Here is a 20,566-nt window from a genome sequence, read left to right as displayed (position 1 = left end):
GGGACTGGCACACCAGATGTTTCAATGGGACACTGATATGGGGTGGAGCATGGCCAGGATTTTTCCACAGGTCCCACCTACCTGCAGCCCCAGCCTCTTCCTGGCACTGATTAAAGAGGTAACCAGTACCTGTGCTTCTTCTAGTGCTTCCTTTGTGTGGCATGGCAGAGAGGTTGTGGCCAGGCACACACTGTGCTGTTTGGAATCCCTGTGCAGTCCCAGCCCGTCTGATTTTCAGTATCTCATCCATGGTGGCTGTTGCTGCTGAGGAGACCTGACCAACACTCCAGCTGCATGAAGAGTTTGTTTGTACAATAACTGAGGTTTGTCCCACCACATCTCCTTTCCAACACTGGGACAAAGCTGGAATAGCGGTCTGTGAGCCCCTTCATGCTGCCACACTCAAACACTGGCAGCGCTCTGGGCTGGGCAGTATCGGGGCAGTGACCTGAGTTTATGTAGTTGTCTTGGTAACACTGTGGTTGACCTGGGTTGACCAGATCAGCCTGACTTAATCACCCTTAGGAGAAGGAAACAACTGCAACAAGTGCAGAGATAATTACTGTGGGTTCCCTCACTGAAGGGCCTTCCTCGAGCTCGTGTCTCACGTTCTCAACCTTTGTCCTGCCTGAGCATTCCAGCAGTTCTGACTGGACCTCTGCCTGTGACAACCAGGTCACCCACAGCCATTTGCTGCATACTCTGGACAGGGACTTGTACAGATTCACTACCTGTGCACTCCTTAAGGTTCACAGTCAGGTTATAAACACCTTTTTATGCCATGTCAGTAGTTCAGGATCTACTGACAGTCTGTTAGTTACCAGGTACAATGCAAAGTGTGTGTTTGACCTATGAAGGGTCTTTAAACCCTGTTTTTTTTCTCTCTGTACAATAATGCAGCTGTGGAAATCATCTGGGTATGAAAACAAATGGTCCCCTGATGTAATCACAACAGAGCTCGAGGAAAGGCAATTTCAGCAAAAATCTTGACAGGAGAATCTGCTCCTGTTTTAGTCTGACCTGTTCTCCTTGCAGAAGCAGCACAGCAGAATGTTTTGCAAATGGATTTGGATTTATATGCTTGGCTGTCAGTTCTAAATGTTGCTCCTTGTCTGTATAATAATTACATGGAATGCTCAGTGGAGATGTTTTATAAATTGAAATGAATAGAATCAATACAGACTTGAGTTAACTGCACTGTCACATTGCAGGAATAAAACACTCTGATGGATACTCTTGGCTGGTATTCAACAGCAATTTGGTCACTGTTTCTGCTCTGCAAACTGCATCTTAAATGGTGTGCTAGCAGTTTAAAAATCCCATTTCTGCTTAACTTTTAACAACTATTGTTTCCAGTAACTGTTAGGATTACTCTATGAAAACAGGTTCCTCTGCCACATAGTACAAAGAAGAAAAAGAAACATTTCAGAAAATAAATATGTACAGCTGTAAAACCATAACACTGGGTAGGGATCTAAGAGATGGACATTAGACAAAAATTACTCAACATGTTATTACAGGTTAACTTCAAATCCTCTGTGTTTCTTGCATGTATTTCTCCAACATCAGACCATCCTTTTTCATACTGCCTGATGAACTGCTGCAGTAAAACAGACCCCTGGCCACTCATTTGGTTTTGCAGTTTATATATCCTTGAGAGGATCTCACAAACTGACTGCCAAACTCTAAACATGGTCACTTCCTTTACCATCCCAAGCACACAAAGGTTGTCTCAGTTCACTGCTAAGGCACTGCAGCATTACAGGTCTCATCTGATTAGAGAGAGCCTGTAATGCCCCGAGGCCACCGAGACTGTCAACACAGCTGTCCCTGCGTGCTGAGACAAATGTCCTGCCGGGCAATCCCTGCATCAAAATGGAAACATCTTCGGAGATGGATTAGGGGTAAGGACAAGCACTGGAAATAGGCCAGGCAGCCAGGCAAGTTTATTTAGGTATTACTAAAGGAGATTCTATTGAGCTGTTAGAAAGTACCTTGAGCCTGGAGCTGTTTTGGAAATCTAAGTATTCTCAAGTATTTTATTTCTCTGGTCACTTGTTGCTAACAGAAATTAGACACACAAGACCACACAGAATGTGGATAAAGCTCACAAAGAAGGGAGGTGCAGAGATTTGTAGACTAATGGCATAATTAGCTCTTGGGAGAAAAGCAGTTCTGCTGCATCAGCATCAGGCAGTTCTCACCCTGACCCATCCCACACCCTGGCCCATCCCACACCCTGACCCATCCCACACCCTGGCCCATCCCACACCCTGACCCATCCCACACCCTGGCCCATCCCACACCCTCACCCATCCCACACCCTGACCCATCCCACACCCTGACCCATCCCACACCCTGGCCCATCCCACACCCTCACCCGTCCCACACTCTCATCCATCCCACACCCTGGCCCATCCCACACCCTCACCCATCCCACACCCTGGCCCATCCTACACCCTGACCCATCCCACACCCTTACCCATCCCACACCCTCACCCATCCCACACCCTCACCCATCCCACACCCTGGCCCATCCTACACCCTGACCCATCCCAAGAGAGGCAGCTCCCATTTATCTGGGCACAGGGATGTGCCAGCACAGCTTGGGGACCCTCAGGAGTTATCCCTGCACAGCTGTACACACACCCCTCCTTCTCATCCCAGGGAGGACAAACCTGTCTGGAATTTCTCACTGTCTCTGCTGAGTAAGAGATAAGCAGAGAATTCTTTAATAAAAATGTGCCACTCTATGACATTTTTCATGGTGTGACCTCTAAGTGTTCCCTCAACACAGGACCCAGCAGGCACCTTGTCCTCCCTGTGAGGTGTAACAGGCAGGATGTCCCCAGCTGTGTGGGGATAATGGGACAGGGAGAGGACAGAAAATCCAGTCAAGAGGAAAAATTCTGTTCCTTCCCTTGCTGGAGCTGTGGCCTTGTCTCTCCTGCCACTCTGCAGCAGGAGCAAACTGGAGCAATCCTGTCTCCCAGTCGTTGCATCCACTGAACAAGGCTGTGTCCTGAATGTAAATCCCGAGGGTTAAACATTCCCAAATAAATTACTGTCAATGCAGATCCTTGTAAGGCCAAACCAGTCAGGGCTACATTGTTTAAATATTAAGTTCTGCAGGTTTATTTTTCTAATACAACTTTTTTTGGTTGCTTTTAATTAATTTTCTGGTCATCTGTGGCTTAGAAAATGATTGATCCAGTAGGTATGTTCTCCCATATCTGGGCTTTCTTTAAACAAAGTCACAAAAATGATGAATCTGCTCCTACATCATAATTTATTGTTTCCCATGTCCATGCTTTTGGTGTTTTAATCATAACTAGAGCTCACACACTCACATCTCAGCAGGCACAGTAGGCTGGATGAGCCAGAAAACCATTTTAAACTGAAGGCTTGTGATATCTTTTTGTGATATCTTATCACAAAAAGCTGGAATTTTCTTTTCTCTGAGTCATTGATAAAAAATTTACTTCATGGAACATTTGAAGAGGGGGGAAAAATAAATAAAGCAACACAGCCTTGTAAATCAGGACTCAAAGCCATGGCAGGAGCTCTCCCAACCCTGGGCCTTGATGTGCTGCTTCTCACTTCCAGGAAAACCACAAATGCTGGGATCAATCCAGCAAAATTCCTCCCTACCTCTGCCTGCAGCACAGACAGGTGCATTTCAACTCACCCATTTAAAATCAGTGATTTAGTTATTTCTAAATCAACTTTATTTCTAAGGATAGAATTTAATTTTCCATTTATTGTATTAACAAGGGCAGAGTGATGCATTTTTCCTCACTAAATTAATTTTTAGACATGGTTTGTGCAATCCTGAGTTGAGGTGGAAGCTGGAGCTCCATGTCACAAGAGTCTTTCATAACTGTTTCCTAACAACTGTGTAAATTATATTAGAATTCCTAGAAATATATGGAAAAGCTTATCAAAACACAGCCTCAAATCCAAACACCTCCAGTAAACAGAGATAGCATTAACTGTAGCTAAGGAGATAAAGCAGTTGGGTTTAGATCACACATGCTCTCCAGGCATCTAAAAATTGAGTAGAACAGACTTTCACATCTATTTTTATTCACAGACCACAAGATGAAAAAACATTTCCTCCTTCAGTTTTCAATGAGCTTCTCAGCTCTGAATTACCAAGTGTCTGAATTAGGTAAAATAAGACAACTGAAAAGGAGTCTCTCACTCTAAAAAAGTCTAGTGCTAAGTCTGAGACCTCCATCAACTGAGTGGTTTTACTTTCTCTTGAACACTGGCAGGGAAAAGCCTGACTCTTTAATTTTATGTAAGTTATCTTATTAGACTACTTGAAGTTTAGTTCTCAATACAGATGGTCATAAAGGCACATTAAACTACAATGCTTTATTTAAAACCATTTAACATAATAAAGTATTAATAATTGCAATAAAGTTTGATCCATGCTGCTCCAGTGGCTTTTGGTTTTATAGTGGAAAATCAGGCCTGTCAGTTAATGAATCCTTGTGATTTATTGTAGTAATTATCAGTGTCATACATAGATTTTTAAAGCCAGCAGGACCCCTACGATCACTCTTTCATACAAAATGCTACATAACATCTCAACAGACCTCATCCTCTAAATCTCTTCCCTCTATGACCATGTTGGTCCTCCTATATGACCATAAAGTCATCTCACAGACAAAGCAAACAGCTCAAGCATTTTTCACATCATTTTTAGGCCTGTTTTCCACTCCTTTCATCACTCCAGTGGCAGTTTCCCAAGTATTTTCCAAAAGCCAATATCCACATTCTATACCAAGATACTGAACCAGAACAAGAGACTCAAACAACACCTGAAGAGGCAATAACAACTCCTTACTCCTGTCTGCCCTTCCCTTGCTCACATTCTGTGTGACAGCTCTGGCACTGGGAGCTGGTCTTTAACTGGTTACCTGAGTCAGTCCCTCACAGCTCCTTAGTGGCACCTGGCAATGCTTCAATGGCTAATTTTTAGCAAAGAACAAGAGACTGTGTTTGACTCCAAATGGCTCTATACACTTGTTGATACAGCCACCTTCCCACAATAGTTTTTGCTATTCATTATGTTGCTGGCAGGTTCCCACTTTCAAAAACTGGGAAATGCATATGCACAGATGAAGAGATCTGCCCTAGTGACACAGGGCAGTATTCCCTGAGCTGGCCTGGCTTAAAAGAGAGGAATCTTGGCTCTCATTGGCATGTTCAGGTTACTGAATACACTGCCTCAAGCAAATGAATGTGCAATAATATGTCCAGGAATCACTTCAACCCCTTCCCCTGCACTCGTGCAGATGGAGAAGAGGAAAGAGCACAAAGGTGCAGCATCATCACACTGGGCTGGTACCTCCTGCAGCCATTTAAGTGGTACAACAAAGAACTGAGCTTGCACTTGTGCTTGTCCTCAGGTTCTGCTGAGAGGGCAAAAAGAGCCTCTGGTCACCACCTTCCCACGACTGAGCTGAGCATGTGGACTCACTCATGCAGGTTCAGCATTCGCCCTTGAACTGGTGTGGGCTGCATTTGGCACTCTGCTTTTAGATCAATATATAACCCAGGAGTAATCTTATCTGGCAGGAACAGGGATACTGGGGGCAGGGGGAGGAACACAGCCCCAGAAGTGAGGAGAGCAGCTCCTCTAAATGTTAATGGGTTAAGAATAGAAAGGTCAAATGCCTGCCTTATCAGAAGGCCCCACGTGCAAACAGGCACAGAGCTCGGCAATCCCAGCACCAGCTGGGTGAAAATGTCACAAGTTAGTTACTGTAGCTGTAAACACCAAAGGCAGAATGGTGGGACTGGGAAACCTCCCAGGACACTTCTGGTTAGCACAGATCACTGGGGAAGTCCAACTGCCAAGACTGGGTGGAGATGACTTGAGTTCTTAGGGCTGCTGTGGAACCAGAGAGCACTTGTGAGCTGTGACAGCCCCACAGTGAGCCAGAGCAGCAGGGGGATTGAAGTGTTGTGTATCAAACATCCTGGGCTGGCTCCAGATTGCTCTTGCCAGAACACATCCATTCTCCTGGAATAATATGAGGATGGAGACAAAAAGTCCTCCCTTAACTCCTTGTAGATACAGAGGGCACTAAACAGCAGGAGCTGCACGAGGACTCTACCAAGGGTCTCTTTGAGCACAACACAGAAAGGATTGGGATGGAGTAAGAGATGAGGCAGCACAGTAAAAATACATCTTCCTTAAATACTAATGCATTTTTAGCTGTGTTCTAATTAATCTTCTTATTGGCACCCACGCAAGGAGGCCAGAAGTTGTATTACACTGGGCAGTAATCTTGCAGGTACAAGCAATCAGTCTGCAGGAACAGCAAAGAGCACCAGCACACTCTGGTATGCAGAGTTACTGTGAGAAATCCTGCGTGGGACCTTTGTCTGCCATTCCCCAGTGCTGCCAGTCCAGCACCCTTTGCCTGCCATCAGTTGGCAATAACATTAATCAGCCAAGTGACTCCCATTCTCTGAAAAGATCAGCAGTGAGCAGCCCTGTTCCAGAAGGCTGCTGCTCCCTCTCTCCTGGTGCTGGGATTGCCCCGGGAGGTGGTTCCTGAGTTTGGGATACATACAGGATACAGGAGAGCTCCCTGGCACAGCTCCCTCCCTGCTGCAGAACAAAGAGCACCGTTCTTGTCAGGCTGTTCCCAGCTGTAAACAGCCATCAAAGGAGAGGGTTAATTACTGGGTAAAACACCAAGAGGGAATAATAACTACAAATTGAGCAAGACTAAATATATTTTATCCTACAAAAGGGATAAACAGGATTTGTGCTCATAGCTCAGAGATCATATTCTAACCATTAAATAGCTACTGTAATTGGTAAAGATAGGGTTACATTTAAAAACAAAAAAGGAATGCAACCATATGAAGCCATTGCTCTCTGAAACACAATTTTAGATCCTTAATGTTTGTACCACAAAGTGACACTCTGCAGTAACTGGACAGGCCTCTAACCCCAGCATAAGGCAGAACATCATAACCTACTTAAATCTGCAGGCTGTATCCTTTCTGCTGCAGAGCTCCCAAACAGGCACAAATGGCTTATTTCCTACCCCAGCATTACTCGGCATCTGCTCATCCCCCAGTCTCCTGCCAGCATCTGCTCCTCACTGACACACATGCACTGCTCTGCTGCACCACCACCCCCAGCTTCAGTCCCGAGACTCGAGTTCATTCAGCTGGAAGAGCACAAATATTCAGCAGCAGACATGTTTCATACACATGGCATTACTGAGCCCTGTTAACAGTTGCTGCTCAGCCCTGAAGCTACTGCATTTTCAGTGATAGCTCCAACATGTTAAGATGCTTCCTGAACTCTTCTGGGGAAGAAAAAGCCCTTAAAAAATGCAGGATTTTACCTTTTTTCAGTCACAATAAGAATGACCAAACTTATTTATCCTATGAGTCACATTCTGAAAGCTTCACATGGCTGACAGCCTTAAGAGATATAAAATACATTCTAGAGAGCCACTACAGGAGAGAGTCTTTTCATCTCTCATTTCTTGAGCTGAGAGTCCAATTTAACTCAGTTCAATTTAGGGAGTAGGAAATACAACCCAAGTCCTCCAACAGCACAGAGACATTTTCTGAGTTGCTGTGAACTTGCAGGGAATAATTTGCTGTGGCTGGATGAAGGTTCTCCCACAGCCCCTGTTTCATTATGCACCAGGCAGTTTCCAAAGTGCTGCCTCAGCTCTGCTGTTGGTTGTGTGGAGGTGTCTGCCTGCAACGAGCCCTCTCACTGCCTCTCCTGACACTCACTGGCATTTTCTTGGCTCTCAGGCACAGATGCCAAGAGGGGAAGAGCACGAGGGGATTACAGCAGCAACACCTCCTTTCTTCATCCCTCTTCAACGTGGTCATATTTCAAAAGATGGTTCTATGAGCAAGTTTTTTGCAGCTGAAACTGTTCAGAGATTCAAAACCACTGGACAGCTGAAATGTGTAGCCTAACACAACATTATAAGCAAGCCCAGGAGAGACCATAAGCAATTTTCTGCCCTGTATTATTTCTATGCTGTCACCATTCTGAGACATTTGATATGCTGCTCTTTGGTTTAAACCCAAGAATGGCACTGGAGTTTTTACCATAATAAACTTTCTCAACAGACTTTGCATTTTCATTATTCTGTCCACGCAAGCCACAAGGATATTTTTCCTCCTTAAATGTCCAATCTGCAGGCAATGGTTGTGAAATGCCATTATTTCCAGGAATTACTGGCAACCCACTGTTGTCTGTTCTTCTCAGTATTGCCTGTATTTTCCTTGTTCAGCCTTAAAAGCCAAACTTGGTTTGCAAAAATGTCTGGTTTCCTTGATGCCAGAACTAAATCAAGACTAGAACGGGACAGAATTAGATGGTTTTATTATGCCTAAAGGCCATTAACTCACATTAAAGTCTGCAAAACAACAAGAGCATAAAACTGGAAATAGATGCTCAGCCTTAAATCCTATTAGTCAGAAAGTTTCCTAGACCTTAGCAATCTTTTTGGTAACGTCTTTTTAAGCTCCACCTTAAGTCTTTTTGAGCTCCACCATCTCTACAATCAAAACAATGTAGTGTTTTGCTTTTTTTTAAGTTCTAACTACTTGGATTTTCATCATTCAGTAAAAGCAAACTAAACTATAGAGAAAGGCAGCCTGAATTATCCAACATGCCACAATGTGGTCTTCAACAGGCAGAGGGAAAAGACAGAGACATCTATTCTCTGTTGCCCAGGGAAAGAATACACAGCAGGGAATTCAGGCAAGAAAGCTGGAAGATGTGAAATATATTCTGGATTATTCAAATCTTTCATCAGTCATGATGGTCCAAAAGTTATAATGGAAAACTCCCCAGCTAAAGGTTATCTGCAGGACCACACAGTGATCTCAGCCACACACAGCTGCAGCCTCACAGAAAGCAAAGGAATTACTCCAAATTTACATTGGCAGGACCAAGAGCAGAATCTGACCAGACTCAAACAGAAACCAAACAATGCCCCAGGCTGCAAGAACAACCATCAGCCAATGGGCTGGAAAAACAATGGGGATCTCTGTGATTCCAATGCACTTCAGTGACTGAAAATACTCCAGTCCTGTTGTTCCTCCTCTCCAAAATATCTCGGAGCTCATTCCAGTTCCAGAGGCTCTCCTGACAGGGAGCTCCAACAACATAACCATCAAACTTCCAAGGGCCTGAGCATCCTCCTGCCCAGCCAGGATGGATGGATGGAGCACTGTCTGAGGCTGCTTCTGGGAAGAGGAAATCCACCATACCCAATGTCAGCCGAGTTCATTCCTAAATGCAAACCACATTGGGCTGTTGAGCACGATAATAAAAACCTGCTGACCCAGTTTCCTGCAGAACAAAGTCCTCTGTCTCCCCTCCTCCAGTGCCAAACCCAAATCAGATCTCCTTCTCTGGAGAAAGAAATTAACCCTTTGACTAGCAAGGAAAACTCTCACAATGATCCTCAACACTCATACAGCACCTCACACCATGACAATAGTATGTAAAAAGCAATTGGTCCATCCCCACAGCTCTGCAAGATGGGAGGGTTATTACACTATGCAAGGAAGGCACAGTGAAGGGCAGAGACAGAGCAGAGTTCAGCAGAATCTTAAAGTTTCTCTTCCTCCCAAAGCATTTTGAAGTGTGAAGCTCTGTGTGCTCCAGCCTCTTTGCCTGGTAACATTTCTTTCATGCAAATATAAAAACTTCATTCATGATGTGGCAAAAGACAATAGCACAGCATCAAACCACTCAAGAAAGGACTATTGTTCTCCCCAAATTTTGCAATGTCAACTCGCAAGTCCATTTCTGAAAGATGAGAGCTGATTGTATTTGCTCCAAGTGTTTGGTGAAAGCACTTTCAATGGCTTCACTTCCTCAGTGATGCAATGCTTCAGCTGAGGGGATGCCTGGGGGAGCTTCAGCGTGGACCCAGAATGCAAAACCAACAGGGCATGTCCCAACAAACCCAGCCAAGAAAACACAAATGGGAATTCTCTTGCTGTAGGATGCTTCCAAAGGCAGCCCTGGATCATGCAGCACCCACTGCAGCCAGGGAGCAGCACCTGGGGAGCCCCAGACTCCAGACTGCTGAGAACACCTTTGCTGGCTCACACTGGCACTGGCAGCTGGAGGAGTTTTCAATCATCACTCAAACAGGGTTCTATTGAGAGAAGATTGGAGATTACAACTGCTGTGCCTCACTGCTACAGAGCTTGACAAGTGGGACTTTACAATGAGGTGGCCAAGTGCAACCTGCAAGTGAAATTGGTGACAGAGCCCTGCCCTGCAGCCAGAGCTTTCACTGCTGCCAGAAAGCCCCTGCAGTAAATGCAGTTTCCTCACTCCCATATGAACCAACATCCACACAGCCCCCAGGACCTGAAACCTCCCCAGCACCAGAAGGTCCACAGGCTCCTGTCTCACAAGGTGCAGCTCACAAGTTCCTGTAGCAAAGCGTGAGAGGCTCTGCTACACAAAGCAGCCAAGCTGACTACACAGCAAAGTGACAACTGAAAGGCACATCAGCAACACCCCTTCCTTCACCTGAGAAGTTACTGTCTCTGCCACTTTGTCATTCTGCAGGAAAAGTGTTAGGGATTACAGAGCAAAACCAGCACTTAATACACTGTACCCTCCAGGGGTTTGAAAGTGAAGAACAAAGAACCTGGACCAGAGAGCACTGCAAAGGTTGTTGTAACTATGTCTGTGCTCTGGATGCTGCATCTTCACAGGTAAACTCCACAAAAACTCCTGTTCATGAGAAGACAAACGTCTGAGTTGCCACAGATTTATTACTAACATTGGTCAGGGTTAGAAATGTGATGATGGAAAAACAGCATCATACTCATGGTCTCTGGTCCCTGAGGGGTTAGGAGTTGTATATGCTTATTTTATTGACACAAACAAGCTTTAACTGCTATTGTCCTGCAGAGGAAGAGAAGGCTGAATTCAATTCTGGCTCATGCATCATCTGCAATTCCAGCCAAATCCCAGCCACACAACTTTTATTACTGGGAGGATGTCAGAGGCAAAAGACCCAGCTGGATACTGGATCCCAGACTGAGCTTTGCTGTGCTGGCAGCCCGACAAACCAGCTTTTCATTTGTATGTAAACAGAGCCCATCTGAACTGGAAGGTCATTAAGAGAAAACACATTTTACACAACAGCCATTGCACAGTTGCTTTTCCAACTTTCCCCACACTAACATTTTTTCTAAACAAGACTTTGTCTTCTCCTGCTGACTGTTTCAATGACAATTCCTGGTCCTGCTGAAGCCAATGGCAACTCCCACTGGAGCTGATGGAACTGCACTTCTTCAGATTGAATCCCAAAGAGGAGTTTGGCCAAGAGAGGCTGCAAATCCCTTCCACGGTTTTCCAGCACGGTAATTACCTGACATGCAGAAAATGCAAATCCCTGGCAGATGCAACAGGGTGATGTTTCCAGAGCATTTCACAGCCTCAGATCTCACAGCTTTATTTTAACAGAGGCACTCAACATTTTGCACTACAATTTAGCACTGCAGCTACAATTAAAATAAGATTATGAGAAGACATAAAGAAACCACTCGGTTCTTGTGAACAAGGTGTTAATGCCCAAACCATTATTGTGAGAAGGTTTTTGAGAGCATTCCCAGTAGAAATAGGAATATATTTTCCCTGAGTAAACTGGGAGGAATGCAGAGATTCAAAAGCTTCAGGTGAAGCCCAGTTAGACTTTTTTCTCTTTGTTCCTCCTCTTTGACTAACTTACTGTTGCTGTTTGCTATAATTGTTACTCTTTCAGGGAAAGAGTTAAGCATTTTCTCTTCTCTGATAAAAACCTTTGGTCTGCCTAAAATGAACAGCCAGATTTTGCAGCTGCAGTTAAAGTGAGGGACCAACAGAGATACTGCTGGGCTATCAAAGCAGGGAACCTTCAGGAGCAAAGGGAAAAGGCCTGTCGTTCTCCATTAGTTCCTCAGGGTCAGTGCTGGCAAAACACACCCTATTGTTCCATGTGTAACCAGCAAAATACAGAGATGGTTACATTTTATCGTGTTTAAAAGGGGACTCCTGGGTATAAACATTGAAAATAGCCTTAACCTAAAGACTGTATCTTTCTGTAGCTTTCCAGCACCATGAAGAAAGTCCACTGAAAATGTTTGAATAGGAAAGCAGCAAATCCAGAGACAAATCCTTCTGCTTGGACACAAGTGGTCCAGTCACCAAGTCTGTCTGGGTTCCCAGGAGACAGCAAAGCTGGGACATGAACCATCTGCAAATCCAGGATGGGCCACTGGAGCTTTCTTTGCTCAGAAGACAATGCCTGTCTTTAATGTAGATGGAGAACTTTTAAAAACCATTAATGAAAGAATAATAAAAGACAGTACTGAAGGTATAAACTAAGAAAGAACAAAAAAGGAAAAAAAATCACTTGTAATGGATTTCCCTGTTCTCCTGCATTTCCTTTTCTTCGTTCCCAGCCAGTTTTCCCAGACTCCTGAAACAGCCTTATTTCTTCCCTGACTATCAGCTTACCAGTACTGATGGTTTTTAAGTAGAATCAAACTTGCTGCAGCTTCAGGGGATGGCTGGGGTCCCTATTCTCATCTTTCATGCTTTGAGATCAGTATTTCATAGTTTTTATTCTGCTAAAATCATCTTGAACATTAAAAGTATAAATTTCAATGCACAGTATTTTGATTTGATTTCCAGAAAACATTTTGTCCTTTAGCTCTACTCCTTCACTTCCCCCCTGCTTCATTCTTGGCTTCTCTAGCCAGGCTCTTCCTCTCAATCAAACCCTGCTTGGGCTTCTCTGACACGGTTGGACAGGTCTCTGTTGACACCTGAGGGGGAATCCTGGAGTGGTTTCAAAAGCACCACTGCTCACTGCCCCACAGAGGGAACTGGGGACACGCAGCACCAAAGGATGGAGCTCCCTTTCCCCACAGGCCCCTTCCCCTCTGTGAACTGCCAGGGAGTTCACTATGCTGGAAAGCTGAGAAGGGACTTGGCTCATGGAAGCCCCAGGAAGGCAAAATGGCAGATTTCCTTACTGGGGAAAATATCTAACTTAGGACAAAATAACTAAACCCAACTCACTGCAGTACAAGCCTTTGTTTCAGAAAGGAGCTTTCCTGAGGGCTCAGAGACAGCTCAATCCCCAGAAGAATTTCCTCTTAAATTATTGCATAGAGCAACACTTATAAAAGCAGAAGCCTGAAGGCAGACTTTGATATAATCCTTTTTATAAAGTGTTCTGAGGTCCTAAAATGTCAGCATGAGCTGCCATGTGGTAAAGCATTTTGCAAGAATAATCTATTTAGAAATGTAAATACATATAGGTGGCCAAATATTTTATTGTCTTCTCAGAAAGAAAACAATTTAAATTGCCAGGATGATACCAATCAGAAATGAAATGTGGCTACAGTGATTCCATAAATGTCAGGATCCCCACCTGGCTGACAGAGGCCTCCTTGTCATGGGAAAGTGTCTTACCATTCAGGAGGACTTTGAGTATGTTTGGCTGGTTCAAGAGATGTAGGTTGATTTCCCTGAACTACACACTGAGCTTGTTACCAATTACAGCTCAGATTTCTGGTCCCACAGATGCTGTTCTTAATTAAAGAAAATTCTGCAAAAAAATATGGTCCTTTGCAGCATTGCTGGGATAAGAAAGATTAGGAGAATCCCATCACTCACTACTGAAATATGCAGCTCTTCCAGAATAAAGCATGGCAGCAATTTTAATCAGCACATAGATCAGCTCTTTAGAATTAGCAAAAAAAATAAAATGTCAAACTATAATACCACAGGGAACTTAGACAGACAAAATGTAACTCATTACCACAACTATTTCACCAGAATTAAAGCTGTTCAATACTGATCACAAAACAGGATATATGAGAACAGGAATGAAGAAATATTGGGGAATAGAATCACCTTTCTGATCAGAAACATAAAATAAGTAAGTACATTTTTTGAGAATCCCATTCAGTGAGAGGACCCAGTGAGGGAGTCACAAACTGGTTTGAAATCACCCATAGCTTTGTCACCAGACTGACTGAGCCAAGGTTTTACCTCTGCACCTCCCCTGGTGCCCTCAGGCTTCACCCCAACTGCAGCCCTGCTCTCTCTGGGCACTCAGCCCCTGCCTGCACATCCCAAACCAGCACTGAGCCCCAGGCACAGCAAAGCCAAACTGCACTGACAGGATGGACTGAACAACTGTGCCCACATGTGTTCCTAAATCCTGACAGAAAGGCCCCAGTTGCCAGTTATGTCTTTCATTCTCTCAAGGGTCTGAGTGCTTTTATATCTTTCTGATCATCACAACCACACACACACTCTTAACTTAGGGATATATTTTTCCCATGACCTTACAGACTCACTTCTCTGTCATGGGGAGTTCATGGAAGGAAGTTCATTAGAAGTTAAACATGAGGAAGTGCAATAAGGCCTATTTATCTCATAGGAGGAAAAACTGAGTGCAACAGCACAAGTTATTCCATGAAAGAAAAAAAGGGTTGGAGTCTCTCTGCAGCCTCACAAAAATAGCCTGTGCTTGTGCACAAGCAGATGTCCTCTCTCCTGGGCAGTGTCTGATCAGAGCCCTTTTGGACTTCAGTGAAATAATAATAACAAAAAAGCAAATGGAGTGCAATTTCCATGGAAACTTGGACAGAGATGTGACATTATTTGCCGTAAGCCTCCGACTGGGAGTGGAAAATTTTCTAGTTTACACAGCTATTATTTTCTTTGCAGTGCAAACTTGGGCCAAATATTTTCTATCATATTAAAGATGCAAACAGTCAGTTTTATTTTCTGTCCAGAACAACTGTGCACAAAAGCTCCAGAAGCTGCAGTAAAATGTCTGATATTTATCTTTCCACGAACCCAAAATACATATTAGAAAAAAAAGAGTAATTTGGGCTTCCTTTCTGCTGCTTCTCTTCAGAAAGTGAAAGCAGCTTATAAAACACCTCCTGTTTATGTGTAATGTTACAGATGAGCAGAGAGCCAGAGCACTGGCAGATGTGCCCAATGCTAATGGGAGCTTAACTTACAGGGAAGTCCATTGTTGAAGCACAGAAGACAAAAATGTACCAAAAGCAGAGTTTACATTTCCATCTATGTAATTAATGAAGTGATTTTTATCTTACAAGAGTTTCAGAACTCACTTCTGGCTACTCTTCCCTCAGCCAGCAGCAGGAATAATTGTGACAGTCCAGAAGTTAACTTTGAACAATACAAGCCCAAATTCTGAGCTGGGCTGCTCCAGGTGTTAAGCCTCGTGTGGGAATGGTAACAAAAGTGGACTGGAAAGCTTTTCTCCCCTAAAACCAGCTGTTCAGTTGGTGTAGTGTTGGAGCCATGACAATGACAGGCCAGCTCAGGGGACACCTCTGCAAATCTGGTACCTGACCTGTACTAGTCCCAAGTAGGAAGAGCCCAGAGGTCTAATCTAAACTAGTCTGGAGTGTCTCTGCATGCCCAGACATGGGTGCTGCACAGCCATTCCTGCCCCTTCCTGCCCCTGGACATCCCTCTACAGCAAAGAACTGTCTGTAGGAGATCTGTGTGGACCTCAGATCCCTAGGGCTGAAATGTGGTACAGTTGGGACCACATCTGTGCACATTTGAGTTGCCTTTAACTGAGACAACAAACACAGTGACAACATCCAACTCACCTCCCAAAGGATCAGTGCAGAGCAGTTGTGTGGTAGAGACTGGGCTGGTCCTGCCCTGGGAATCCTGGCTGTACTTGGGAGTGTCATTCTCTAAGGCAAGGGACTGCTTCATAAGGATTTGGTCTTTAACACAGATTTCATCATAGGCTGACTGACTAAAGCCTTCTCTTCACACGTTCACAAATGTCACTCAAAATGTCATGTTGATTTTATACCTGCCTGGCCAAGGGAGATGACAGAGCAAGTCAATCACCTGGCCCTGCAGAGCTATTTCCCCTCTTACATTTGAAAACTCTACTCCCTTGTAGGTCACACAAAGCAGGAGGAAGCATCATGACTCAGCTGCACACACAATGGCTGGAGCAGATCCAGGCCCAGCAGTCCTTTGGGCTTTCCTTACCAAAACACAAAGCTGCAGCTGGGCTAATGTAAAGCCTGCAGTGTTTGTGCAGGCAATGTGAGATGGGCAGCAGGCCAGCAGCACTCCTGAAGCAATGGGCTGGTTCTTTACATTGATGGCAAATTATCTTCTCAAGAGTTCAGAAGGAAACAAAAAAGCCAAAGGGCTCTGATTTAAAACAGTGCCTACAGAAGACAAAATGCTAAGGAGGAACAACCTCCTGAGCTGTGTTCTGTAGACATGAATTTACATCAAAATCTAGTGGTAAATAATGTATTGATTTAGCAAGTTTCACATCATGCAATATTGGGAACAATTTTTGTATAATCTGTAAATTCTGTAAGTCTCAAGAGATGAAGGAAAGCTACTGAGCTTAGGGAGTCCAGGAACTCTGAGCACCTTTCAAGAACCCTGAGTCCCAGTGGTTTGTCTAGATTGCTGGAAAACTGTATCTAAAAATTAGCTACTCTAAAAATTCAGTGTCATCTAGAAATGAATCCTGATCTTTTACTGGTTTGCTAACACCTGATCCACAGATATTTTCCATAAAGAGCATCCACATGGTGAGTTACAGCACAGGAAATAAAGCACTGTAAACACACTTACCCTCACTGTGTGAAAAAGCTCTGAGCAAAATTCATCAGGAACTTCAGTTCACTCCCCAAGTGCACAACAAAGGATTTGATGGTTATCTCAGAGCAACCTGACTCAGAGATAAAGACCTCACATCCAACCCTGTTTCTCAGAACAGTGCTGTACATTCCAGCCCAGCTCTGGGCACTGGGATGGATCTGTCATTTCAGGCATTGCACTCACTGGGGGAATCACGGGTCAGTCATTCCTTACACAAACGTGTGTCATACGAGTAATGAAGGCAAGAAAGAGGCACCATCCAAGACATTTCTCTGAAATGCCCTCACCTTCCTAACGAAGGTGAGCAAACCAAAGATTTACTTGCAAAAAGCAGCTCTCTGGGCTGTGGATATGGGGGGGTGACTGAGCAGGGTCAGAACTTGCCTCACACACCAACCAACCTCACGTTGCATTGGAGGATGAAAGGCCAAGTGGCTTCTGGGCTCTGTTAACATCCAAAGATGGTTCATTGAGCAGACTTCATGCTTAGCAAAGCTTAGCAGCTTTCTTCCTTATTCCTCTCCAAAATGTTTTGGGCATTGTCCTGTGTTGTACTACAAAACTTGCAGTTATTCAAAACCAGTTCATGTGAAATGAACGGAAACATCTCTTTTCATTCCAAAGGAAAAACAACTCCTCTGCTGTTTTCCTAAGTGAGCTGAAAACTTGGAGAGAAACCTAAAGCTAAAAAAAGCAAAGGACTCAAAAAGATTCATATTCTGGACTGTGGTTGCTGTTGCCTTAGCTCAAGGGAAAATATGTTCATGGGAAAAGGGCCTGCCTGGAGCCAGATTTTTTTCAGCTCTGACTGTTCTAGTTGGAGTGGCTTTAAATCAATATGTTGCTATTATTTCTTCATAAACAGAAATATTCTTTATGGAGTGTGAGATGGCTGTTTACAAGTGAAACAACCACTTGTATTGTGCTTCTTAGCAATCAGTATGTAGTTCAGCTCCTACAGACAGAGTGATCAGGCAATTTAAGAGGATTTTATTACACTAGATCCAAGTTTCACTGATTCAAAGTGTTAAATCACCTTCCCAGAAGAGAGTTCCTGAACAAAGAAGTGTCAGCTTTGTCACCTATTTCTGTAGCTACACACAATCAAGGAAACAACACCATCCTTTAGAAAAACAGAAATCTTTCATGGCTTAATTTTGAAGAATCTTTCTGTCATGTTAGTGTGGACTGTCTTCAGTCCTGCAGTTCACTTCTGTCCTTAGCCAGGACTAAAGCAGATTATAAATATAATAGAATTCCACACTAACCCTGTAAAGACCAGCCTAGAGACAAACCTGACCCAGGCAATTCAGAGAATTTGTAACTGTCTGTGTAACACTGAAACAACCAAATGTGACGCTGCCCAAACACACCCTGTCAGACCCCAAGTGTAGTTTGTATTATTCTCAATGCTGTATGAACAGGGCTTAATTTAGGGATTATCATCCCCATTACACACTTGAATTGTCTTTTGCATTAATTATATTTATGTGAAGAATTAAGAAAAATACCTATTAAGGTCTTTCTTGAGATTCCTCAAGGCTTTTTAGAATGACACAGTCGGGTTTACTGAATGGTAAAGTGAACTTCATCCCTATTTCAACCTGCAATGGAATTATTCTGGAAATGGAAACCAGTTACCTGTGATCAATGACTGTGACATCAGAAGGAGGAATCCCCAGGACACAACAACTCTCTTCCAGCTCTTTCTTACGAATCTCTCCTTGATTGTAGTAATTTCCTGAAAACAGCAAACACAGCAACACCACCTGACTTAGTGTAGGTTTGCTCAGAAAGAATTCCTCTTTTCTTTCTCAAAGCATCAAATGTGACCATCACACATTAAAGGGGCACCAGTTCAGGGACAGACACATTGCAGGGGATAAACCTCATTGCTGTCACCTGAGCAACACCCAGCTCAGCTCGGGGTAAAGTGCTGGGGCAGAGCTCACACCTCGACTTGTTCCTCACACTTCTGCAGAGTGTGGCTCAGAGCCACGAGCTGATCTGACAAGGACATCAGGAACTGCCATGTCTAATCAGATCAAGGGGGCCAAACAGTCCAGCACCCTCTTCCTCATTCCTCTCAGAGGAAATTCAGGCAAAAATGAGCATGGCAGGATTGCAAAGACCTTACAGGACCAAAAGAAGAAACCTAATGGGGAAACCTAACTGAGATAAGGCAGCTGGGAAAAGTCCTAAGAGAGACCACTGACTAGCAGGGAAATGGCATTCATTTTATTAAAACATTGCCTCCTTCTTCACTGAATTATTTTCTTCTCATCTTGCCCCGACATTCCCTTATTTTTTCTTGGCATCAGCCACACAAAGTCTATGCCAGAGCTGTGATGCCCCTTCCAGAACCTTACTCTATGCAGGGCAATACTTGCAAACCAATTTTAACTTTGAAGCAATAAAATGAAAAAAAAAAAAGCAGTTGAGTATTAATGTGTGAATCAAGCCTGAAGTCAGCTGTCTTGAATTACACCAGAACTTTTTATTGTTGTGGGTATGAGTCATCCAAATCTAGCATTTCTCTTGAGCAGTGTTGCAATCTGAGCCATCACTAGCAAGCTTTGTAAAATTTTCAAAGAGGGAAAGAGTAACTAGAAAACAAAAAAGGCTCTTCCTGCAGCCTGTGAGTGAATGGCTTTGGGAGAGTGACAGTGTGTGTGGCTCTGCTGAGGAACAGCTCAGCAGGGGGAACCTGGCATTGCAAGTTCCAGCTTAGCAGAATCAACTGGAGTGTGCACCTTCACTAGAGGGATTGAATGAGTACAGCAGGATTTATTCCAGACTGATGTTTTACCAGGCCATTAACAACACAAGTGTTTTAAGGTACAGCTTTTGCTGCAATGCAGTGTAATGACTGACTGCAGGGGATGCTTTATCCAAATAGTACCACTGTGCTCAGAATACCTGACTTCCACTGAACTGAAAGGAATAGTTCCACAGCTTGAGAAATGTGTCAGCACATCAGGAATATATAAATGCTAACAAGAAAAGATGGGAAGCTTATTGAGAGCAAAAGCAGCTGAATAGCTGATGCTGCTGGACCTCCTCCATGGAACATTCACTATACAGGGGCAGCTGCTACAGAGAGCAAACCACATTTATACTGAGTTATTAATTCAATCTAAGATTATTCAGTGTGTAAAAGATTTTCTTCACAGTGCTGTAGTTCTAATTAATTTCTAAGTCATTTTGATGGATAACTGAAAACTGCAAGTACAATGGTTTTCAAGTAACGATTCTGTCTCGGTGTTACGATTTGCGGAGTCTTTGATCAACTCACTTGTCATCATCAATCATGCAAACAATGAGAGGATGAACCATCTGAATCACCCAAAAGACTAACAGGAGGCTTTTTAAAGAAAAATGTATTAGCTCATGAAGGTGCTTTACTACATGGGCTGCTCATTCCCTTACAAAGACACACGAGAGCACAGAGAAGGCAGCGTCAGACACAATTAATGCTTCATGTCACTGAATCAGGAGTAAAGAAAAATGAAAACTCAACCAAATAAACAGGAAAACAAACAGCACCTCTTTGGGGAGTTCTAGCAGCAATGTGTAAGTTCCCAAAACTGGAAAGACAGAGCTGCACTTTAGTGTTCTCTCCACAGCTGTGAAAAAAAGCCAAATGGGATCCACAGACCTTTGTCCCTCAGCAGAGACAACTGAAGCTCTGCACTGCCCCTTGAACAGGAGGGGCAGAGCCATCAGTGAAGCCACCACTCCACTGGATTCAACAATAGCTCAATCCCTGTCTTCTCACCCACATGGTCTGCCATGACAGAAAGCTTTGGAAATAACAGAAGTTGGCACTGAAACAGC

General features: G+C 43.9%; 1 protein-coding gene across 1 annotated transcript in view; it reads right to left on the bottom strand.

Moving 5' to 3' along the window:
* The window catches only part of PIGL (phosphatidylinositol glycan anchor biosynthesis class L), a 54,643-nt gene that overhangs the window by 31,032 nt on the left and 3,045 nt on the right, over positions 1-20,566 (bottom strand). Inside the window, exon 2 of the mRNA XM_071574956.1 lies at positions 18,371-18,470. Within this exon, the coding sequence (XP_071431057.1) occupies positions 18,371-18,470 (100 nt within the window). The remainder of the gene's footprint in view (positions 1-18,370; positions 18,471-20,566) is intronic.

This window comes from Pithys albifrons, chromosome 21 (assembly GCF_047495875.1).
Source record: "Pithys albifrons albifrons isolate INPA30051 chromosome 21, PitAlb_v1, whole genome shotgun sequence".
Lineage (NCBI taxonomy): Eukaryota > Metazoa > Chordata > Aves > Passeriformes > Thamnophilidae > Pithys > Pithys albifrons.
This window is presented reverse-complemented; position numbering and strand designations above follow the sequence as displayed.